The sequence below is a fragment of the Pongo abelii genome, chromosome 9, assembly GCF_028885655.2.
Source record: "Pongo abelii isolate AG06213 chromosome 9, NHGRI_mPonAbe1-v2.0_pri, whole genome shotgun sequence".
NCBI lineage: Eukaryota > Metazoa > Chordata > Mammalia > Primates > Hominidae > Pongo > Pongo abelii.
In genome coordinates, this window is record NC_071994.2 from 5,112,177 (window position 1) to 5,121,118 (window position 8,942).

The 8,942-nt window shown below is 55.2% G+C and overlaps 1 protein-coding gene across 1 annotated transcript; it reads left to right on the top strand.

Annotated features, from left to right (window-relative positions):
* Positions 1–1,575: 1,575 nt before the first annotated feature.
* On the top strand, positions 1,576–6,120 carry FGF4 (fibroblast growth factor 4). Its single transcript, XM_002821412.3, has 3 exons — positions 1,576–2,414; positions 3,032–3,135; positions 3,674–6,120. Exons 1-3 carry the CDS (start codon positions 2,075–2,077, stop codon positions 3,848–3,850), a joined length of 621 nt encoding a protein of 206 aa, XP_002821458.1. The 5' UTR covers positions 1,576–2,074; the 3' UTR covers positions 3,851–6,120.
* Positions 6,121–8,942: the final 2,822 nt, after the last annotated feature.

The window sequence follows — 8,942 nt, forward strand, 5'->3', positions numbered from 1 at the left end:
GTTCTGGGAGATATATCAGCTGCCTGCAGGGTCCTTTGCTGAACTCACAGCAAATAGGAGAGACAGGGAGTGGTCCTTGGGAAGCCCTAAACTGAGCTTGCCGTGGGAGTCCTGGGAAGAAAGGAGCCTCATCCTATCAAAAGCCGGGGGAAGACATCAGAGTCCCTCTACTCAGGTCAGCTGGCACAGGTGGGTCTCCAGGCCTGGGTCTCACTTCCCCAGAGGGTGTGTCCGGGTGGCCCCGGGCTGAGGGAGGAAAGCCCACCTCCCATGTCATTTTGCAAATGGGGAGTCAGGGACCCAGAGATGGAAAGACCACACAGCAAGTGAGGGATGGGTTCTAGGTCCCCTGCACCCTGCACCCTGGCCAAGGATGTCTATTTGGCACCAGATCTGCAGGCTCATCTGGGGGACCCCGGGACTCAGAGGCAGCCGGGTTGCATCTTGCAGCTGTGAGCTGCAGCCCAGGAAGGTCCAGGTCTGGGTGGCGCTGCCCAAGCAGGCTGCAGGCCCCAGGAGGAACAAAGAGCCTCTCAAAGGGTGCGGAGCTGAGGCTCCGGTCCTGCCAAAGCCACTTGATGACCCCCAAGTGCCCCCCTTTCTGCACCTCAGAGAAGAGCCCTCAAGCCTCCCAGGTCCCCACCAGGGGCACGAATAAGCCCCAGCAGGGTTCTGAAGGGGTCCCAGGAATCTCCCTGTGGGGATGCGGTGGAGGTGGAGGAGGCTGCGGTGGCCTGGGGACATCTCTGGTCACAGGTGCTGGTGGTATGAGAGATGGGTAGGCACCAAGCCCCCTGCAGGTGTGGCTAGGCAGGCCTGCAGGAAGGACCAGGTAGGCTCTTCAGGGACCACAAAGAACAGGCGCTTTCACACCTAGGTGGGCCTGCATCTAGCTAGGCCAGTCCCCATCAGGCCATAATGGGTACAGTGGGAGGTAAAACCATGAGTGAGAGAGGGGAGGCTTCCAGAGGCCTGGCCTGGGTCCCTGCTAGATTGAGGGCTCTGGCTAAGGTACATGGATATTTCTGCTGTGGAATCAAAGGAGCAGGGGATGGCGAATATCCCCTCTGGCCCTGTGCCCTGCCACCTGTCCTTTTATGGAAGGGTGTGTGTGTAGGGGGTGCAGGACCAGGCCTCCCTGGGTGCATCTCTGCCACCTTGCCCTTTGGCTCAGGTGGACCTCCACCAGGTATTCGGAACTCTAGCCTAGAAACGCGCCAAGCCTGTGGGGCCAAGACCTAGGGGGTGGGGTTGGCCTCCCTCCCGCCTGTAGCCAAAGGGTCCTCCCTTGCCCAGCCAGGCCCCGGTGTCGCTTACTGCTCTTATCCACCCCTCCTTCCCAGGCCGGTCCTCAAGGCCCCAGCAAAGGAACCAAGTTCCCGTGAGCCTCCGAAAGGCGAAGGACAGGCAGCAGCCGCTGGCTTCTGCGCCCACTAGGAGCTTAGGGTGCCCGAGTTAGGGCTGCGCCAAGGCGGCCGGAGCAGAGAGGGAGACAGGGACGGGGACAAGCAGGGACAAAGTGCAAGAGGCAAAACTGGCTGAAAAGCAGAAGTGTAGGAGCCGCCAAGGGGCGGGACGAACAGGTCCGTGGGCCGGGCGGAGCCAAGGGTGGGGGCCGGGGTCCCTCCAGGTGGCACTCGCGGCGCTAGTCCCCAGCCTCCTCCCCTCCCCCGGCCCTGATTGGCAGGCTGCCTGCGACCAGCCGCGAACGCCACAGCGCCCCGGGCGCCCAGGAGAACGCGAACGGCCCCCCGCGGGAGCGGGCGAGTAGGAGGGGGCGCCGGGCTATATATATAGCGGCTCGGCCTCGGGCGGGCCTGGCGCGCAGGGAGGCGCGCACTGCTCCTCAGAGTCCCAGCTCCAGCCGCGCGCTTTCCGCCCGGCTCGCCGCTTCATGCAGCCGGGGTAAAGCCCGGCGCCCGGGGGCCCCGTCGCTCGCCTCCCGCACCTCCTCGGCTGCGCACTCCCGCCCGAGCTCGGCCGTGCGCTCCCGCGGGCCGCCACAGGCTCGGCTCTGCCCCCGAGCTTCCCGGGCGCACTGACCGCCTGACGGACGCACGGCCCTCGGGCCGGGATGTCGGGGCCCGGGACGGCCGCGGCAGCGCTGCTCCCGGCGGTCCTGCTGGCCTTGCTGGCGCCCTGGGCGGGCCGAGGGGGCGCCGCCGCACCCACTGCACCCAACGGCACGCTGGAGGCCGAGCTGGAGCGCCGCTGGGAGAGCCTGGTGGCGCGCTCGTTGGCGCGCCTGCCGGTGGCAGCGCAACCCAAGGAGGCGGCCGTCCAGAGCGGCGCCGGCGACTACCTGCTGGGCATCAAGCGGCTGCGGCGGCTCTACTGCAACGTGGGCATCGGCTTCCACCTCCAGGCGCTCCCCGACGGCCGCATCGGCGGCGCGCACGCGGACACCCGCGACAGTGAGTGGCGCGGCCGGGCGCGAAGGGGCGGGGGCGGGGGGCAACGGCCACCCGGCCAACCCGCTCAGTCACACTCTGAGACCCTCGGCTGGCACCTGCTCGCGGGCCCTGGGAACCGGGGCGGACTTGAGCTCTGGTCCCTTCTGACGCAGGGCTGGGGAGGCAGACACTCTTGGCTCCGGCAGCCCAGCGCCACCGCTGAGGCCGGGCCCCGCCTCCCGCATTCAGAAGCTCGGGCTCCGAGCGCCGAATTCCAGCGCCTTCGCCCGTGGGCACAGGGCGCGCGGTGCAGCCACAGGGGGCCCGAGACACGCGCCCCGGCCTGGGCCAGGCTGGGGAACCGCTGGGGTCGGGCTCGCGTCTGAAGGTCCGGGACTGGGTGCGGCCGCCGGGGGTCCACTACACAGGCAAGCTAATCTGAGCTAGCGCAAGCTTGGGCTCCGGAGGCCCTAGAGGGCAGCTTGGGCTCCGGAGGCCCTTCGGGGCGGCTGCGCCAGGAACTCTGGCCCTTTATCCCCAACCCCACCCCAGAAATAGGGTCCCCGGAGGCGAACAAGCCGAGGGGCGGAGTGGGCCAGGGATCACCTGCCCCGCAATGACCTGCGCCCCGCCCCCAGGCCTGCTGGAGCTCTCGCCCGTGGAGCGGGGCGTGGTGAGCATCTTCGGCGTGGCCAGCCGGTTCTTCGTGGCCATGAGCAGCAGGGGCAAGCTCTATGGCTCGGTGAGTACCGCAGGGGTCTGGCTAGGCACCCAGTTGGGAACAGCGGACATGGCTAGCAGGATCGTGGCTTCTCCAGCCCCACCTGTGCCTGGGTCTTGGAGGGGTGGCAGGGTCACCGGGTCACGGGACCGGCAGGCCTGCCCAGACAAAGGAAGCAGCCCCAAGGCAGGAACAATGAGGTTCCTGCCATCCCTGAGTGGGCCCCTCCCAGCCCGAGGAAAGGGCGCTATTGAGAGCCCTTCCCTTCTCTAGTCCAGAGGGGTGGGTCTCAGTGTTGGAACTGCGGGCTTGAGGCTGGACACGGAGGGAATGAATTATCTGGCTGCTAGGTGCAGGGCAGGTGGTGAGAGCACCAGCTGTTGTGGGCTGGCCACGTCCCCTTCTCACCCTGTGTGGGTCTTGACACCTTAACTGCTCAGGAGAGACATCTCAGCCCAGGGTGGGGGGTGGGACAGGAGGGGGTTCTGACCCCTGGCCTCAGGCTGGGTACCTTGCCCAAGAGGTGCCCCAGCCCTGACCCTGCCCTGCTTTGCTGCAGCCCTTCTTCACCGATGAGTGCAAGTTCAAGGAGATTCTCCTCCCCAACAACTACAACGCCTACGAGTCCTACAAGTACCCCGGCATGTTCATCGCCCTGAGCAAGAATGGGAAGACCAAGAAGGGGAACCGAGTGTCGCCCACTATGAAGGTCACCCACTTCCTCCCCAGGCTGTAACCCTCCAGAGGACCCTTGCCTCAGCCTCTGGAAGCCCCCGGGAGGGGAGTGCCGAGGGCCACGTTGGTGCACTTTCTTCGGATGAAGAGTTTAATGCAAGAATAGGTGTAAGATATTTAAATTAATTATTTAAATGTGTATATATTGCCACCAAATTATTTATAGTTCTGCAGGTGTGTTTTTTAATTTTCTGGGAGAAAAAAAAGACAAAACAAAAAACCAACTCTGACTTTTCTGGTGCAACAGTGGAGAATCTTACCATTGGATTTCTTTGTCAAAAGTTGTCACGAGTGTGCTGCTATTCTGTGTTTTAAAAAAAGGTGACACTGGATTCCGATGTCAACCCCTGTAGTATGGCATGGAGCATCTCTGTCTGGAGAGGCCTGCCTGAGGCTTGGGCAGCCAGTTCAGGGAGCTCCCGGGCTTGGCTCTCGGCTAGCATCCTCAGAGGCCCGCTCCCTTTGTGCCCTGTTGCTATTAATCGGGACATATCGGTTTACTTCGGGTACAGAAAGTGCGGTGTTGAAGTGCTCGCTGCCACTCTGTTTTTAGATCTGCAAAGACTGACCTTTGAACTTTCCTGTAGTCAATCTTCGTCGATCTACCAGATGGGAGAGACCCTTGGACAACTTTATAAACTCCTGTTTGCCTTTTTTGGATCAGCGACAGCCCCCATCGCTGTGACTATTGGGGAAAAGACGAAGCTCTTCCATAAATTCCACGGAGAGGAATCAATATCCCACTGGAAGGCTAGAAATGGACAAGATAGTGTATTTGCGATCACAAACAAAACCCTAGTGATGAAAAATAATTTGTGATGGCAGATGCTTCTGATGGTGTGATAGAATATGTTTTTGAAAACAAACCATCAAACCCCCCGCCCCACCCCCAAAACGGGCTTCCTTGTGTTTAGGGAGCTTCGGGCTAGAGCTAGCTATGATTTTTAGGTGAAATGTCCTTGTAATTGTACAAAGCACTTGGTGCAGTGTTTGCGTGGAGGAGCCTGCTGCTTTCTGATGCATTCCCTGCTTAAGTGCGTTTAACATCTACCTCACAAGCCCTGAAACCCCAGGCAAAACCTGCAGAAAGCTCAGACCCGGTGCAGGAGTTTGCCATCCCAAGTGGCTTTTTTTCCTTATGTAGCCAAAAAGGATTGCAGATAGCGTCGGTGCGTCCCATTCGAACCTTGTCACGTTTGAGCTATCTTTACCCTGTGATTTACTTTTAGTAAGGGTGATCATGGTGAAAATATTTGCAGACAGCTGTTACAGTGCACTATATGGTCACCAAGTAACCTTATATTTTTCTTTATATATTTTACAAATGTAACCCCTGTCGTTGAAGCAACCGTGGAAGAGGCAGGGTCGGTGATGTTTAAAAAAAGTTCTGAGGTGATGGCAAACATTTAATTTTAATGAATGACTTTTTAGAGTTTATACAAAATGACCTTAGCTTGCTACCAGAAATGCTCCGAATGTTTCGTCAAGACTTTAATACTCTCCTAGGATGTTTCTGAACTGTCTCCAGAATTAACTTTATGGGAGTCTACAGACAGCAAGACTGGAAAATCTGATTGGGAGTTTTTGTCTTTCACATTCCTTTTGAAAACTCTTTGTTCGAATGCAAATCATCGACTTAAAATACTATTCTTAACCAAGGCCTGGAAGAAAGAAGACACTTGCAAAGCCACTAAGACAGGACCACACATCTTAAACTGCTGTTCCTACAATGCAATAAAATGTTTTTAAGTTTTAAACCACACCCTAGGCTCCAGGAGTGTTGAGGAAAGATGGTGTTTGTAGGTCTCCATGCTGTTTGGCATTGTGGGGTGTGGAGGGATCATCCGTCGACTTTCTGGATTTTAATGTATTCACTTAGTAACAAACCATGATTGCCTTAAATGCCTTAAATTATTATGAGATTTCTTGTCTCAGAGCCCAATCAGATTGATGTGTTAGGTTTGATCACCCTTGACCACTTCTTACAGATATTTCTTCAACAAATCATGTGTGATGCCTGTAGGGACGTAACTGTACCTTTAAAATATTGTTTTCATATTGCTGCGATGGGGATTCGAGGTTCCTGTATGTGCCACTGTTTTCAGAATCTGTAGTTTTATACAGGGGCCGACCCTCGTTGTGATGTATGTGCTGTGCACATTGACATGCTGACCGCAATGATAAGCGTTTATCGTGTATAAAAAGACTCCACTGGACTGGATGTACACAATTGGGAAAGGAATTAAAAGCTATTAAAATTGTGCCTTGAAATGCCAAGACCTGGTTCCCTCCCCCTGTCTTCCAGGGGTCTTTCTATTTGAGGCCTGAGCCTCACATGGCTGGGGGTGGGGGTGGGGGCAGGAGAGACGAATTTTAGCCAGCTGTGTCCACACAAATGTAGCCTTGAAAACAGGAGCCTGCGGGGTGTGAGTGTCACAAAGTTTTGCCATGACAGAGTCTTGCAGTTTATTCTCATTCTCCTGATGGGGCTAATTCACGCCATTCCCGCACTGTAACTAGCCCTAAACTCTGTGCCCCTCCCATTGGCCTCCTGTTCTCTAAAGCAATTTGCACTTCCTAGGGGGAGCAGTGAAGCTCTGGAGCTGGTCATTAGAAGGCAGACTCGAGAATATTTTTCAAAATCTGAGTAGACACCATCCATGGGTATTGAACTCAATATAATGAACTGCAGCTAGTCTTTTATTTTTAATTAACTAATTTTTTTGTCTTTTTTGAGATGGAGTGTCACTCTTGTCACCCAGGCTGGAGTGCAATGGCACTATCTCAGCTCACTGCAACCTCCACCTCTCGGGTTCAAGCGATTCTCCTGCCTCAGCCTCCTGAGTAGCTGGAATTACAGGCACCCGCCACCATACCCAGCTAATTTTTGTATTTTTAGTAGAGACGGGGTTTTTCTATATTGGCCAGACTGGTCTCAAACCTCAGGTGGTCTGTCCTCCTCAGCCTCCCAAAGTGCTGGGATTATAGGCGTGAGCCACCATGCCCGGCCAGCAGTTACTGTTTTATAAGAAGGAAATTGAACTAAATCTTACAGAATTAAAATTATCTGAGTGTATCAATCACATTTTGTGAAAATTTGGGTTCAGTTACGTACAATTAGAGTATTTATAACTAGTCTTTCCTAGGAAGTACTCATGAGTGCAGTGGATCGCTTTTAAAAAAGCTAAATGCTGGCTTAATGTACCTAGAATCTGGGGTTCCCCTTTCCCTGTAAGACATATCCTGTTGCTCTGCAAAAAGGCAATCAGGGTTGGAAAATCCTTAATTGTACTTAATTTGCTTTCCAAAGCATTATGTTCTTCTACCCTTAAAAAAAAAAATCATTATAGAGATGGGGTTTCACTTTATTGCTCAGCCTGGTCTCGAACTTCTGAGCTCAAGTGATCCTCCTACCTCGGCCTCCCAAAGTGTTGAGATTACTGGCATAGGCCACGGAGCCCAACCCTTTTCTGTCCTTATTTCTTGACAGCCATGATCTAGGTACGACAAAGAAATACGCAGGTGATGTTAGAGGGTGAATTATGTGCAAAAGATCTCTTCCAAAAGATATGTTGAAGTCCTAACCCCTAGGACCTCAGTATGTGAGTTTATTTGGAAACAGGGTCTTTATAGGGGTAAAATGAGACTACTGGAGGTGGGCCCTAATCCACTATGACTGGTGCCCTCCTACAAAGGAGGCCATGTAAAGAGATACAGGGAGAAGGTGGCGTGAAGATGGAGGCAGATGGGTGATTCTTCCACAAGCCAAGAACTGCTGAGGGGTGCCAGCAAATGCCCAACAGCCAGGTGAGAGGCCTGGGACAGGGGCTCCCTCCCAGCTTCAGAAGGAACCAACTGTGTGGACACCTTAACCTCGGACTTGTAGCCTCCAGGGCTGTGAGATAATCAATTACTGTTGTTTAAGCCCGCAGTGTGTGGTACTTTGCTGCTACCGGCGGCCATTCACACTGGGGTGGGGAGGGGACTGCAACCCGGACGATCCAGCCATCTGGATCTGCAACCCCTCATGCATGCAGACCCTGTGGGTCTCTGTCCACATCTGTCCTGGCCAAACAAGGAATGGCTCATCCAGCTTCTGGGGTAAAAATCTACCTATCGTTGGCAAAATCAATCAGCTGAACTGAGCTTTCGTCTTGGCTTTCCAGCTCCTAGCATAGGGGGACAATGGGGAGTCAAGGACAGGTCCCAAGAGAGATTAAAAAGTCACTTATTCACTTAACATACCTGTTGAGTGCCTCCTTTGTGTCAGGCACAATTAGTGAAGGAAACAAGGATCCCTGCTCACCTACAGCCTCATCGTAACGAGGGAGATGACAGTGAATGAGGAACACGGGCCACCTGGGAAGGTGGATGGTGCCAAGACAGAGAGAGAGCAGGATGGGGAGGTTTGGGGGTGGGGGTGGGGGTGGGGGTGGGTTGCTGTGAAGGTGATGACATCTGAGCAAAGACTTCAAGGTGCTGAGGGAGGAAGCTGTGCGAGGAACAGTGTCCAGGCAGACGGAACAGCCCATGCGAAGGTGTGGGGCTGGCAACGGGCCTGGGATGTTTAAGGCACCGTGGGATGGGCAGAGAGGAGGCAGAGTCAGAGAGGCCAGCTCCTGGAGCCTTGGAGGCCATGGTGTGGACTGAGCTTTTCCTTACAGTGAGTTTGTGCCGTCTCACAGCCCTGGGATGGAGGAGAGGAAGGTTGAGATGAGATGGTCAGAAGCTGAGGAGTCCTAGTGGGAAGCGATTATGGGGATTCAGGTTGGGTATAAGGTTGCTTAAGGCTGGCGTGGTGGGGAGTGAAAAGTCAAATTAACAAAAGAGGAGATGGGGTTTCTCAGAATCAGCCTGCTGCCTAGGGGACCAACATCTTCGTGGATGAGTGCAGGGTTTGGGGCCAGCCCCACAGCTTCGTAGGTGGGTGACCCACGGCTTCCTTGCTGAATGACCGTGGGTGAGCCAGGGGACCCCTCCTCACCTCTCCTCATGATTCCCACCTCCTGTGTCTGGCGTGAGGATGGAGAAGACGATGCATGTAAAGTGCCTGTCACAGTAAGCAGTGACTGTCGTCTGTTAGATTACACCCT

Excerpts from the sequence above, each read along its gene's own strand:
- FGF4 (XM_002821412.3), top strand. The coding sequence starts at position 2,075 with ATGTCGGGGCCCGGGACGGCCGCGGCAGCGCTGCTCCCGGCGGTCCTG. Across the intron at positions 2,415-3,031 it reads GCACGCGGACACCCGCGACA|GCCTGCTGGAGCTCTCGCCC; the intron begins GTGAGTGGCGCG and ends CCCCGCCCCCAG. Across the intron at positions 3,136-3,673 it reads GGGGCAAGCTCTATGGCTCG|CCCTTCTTCACCGATGAGTG; the intron begins GTGAGTACCGCA and ends GCTTTGCTGCAG.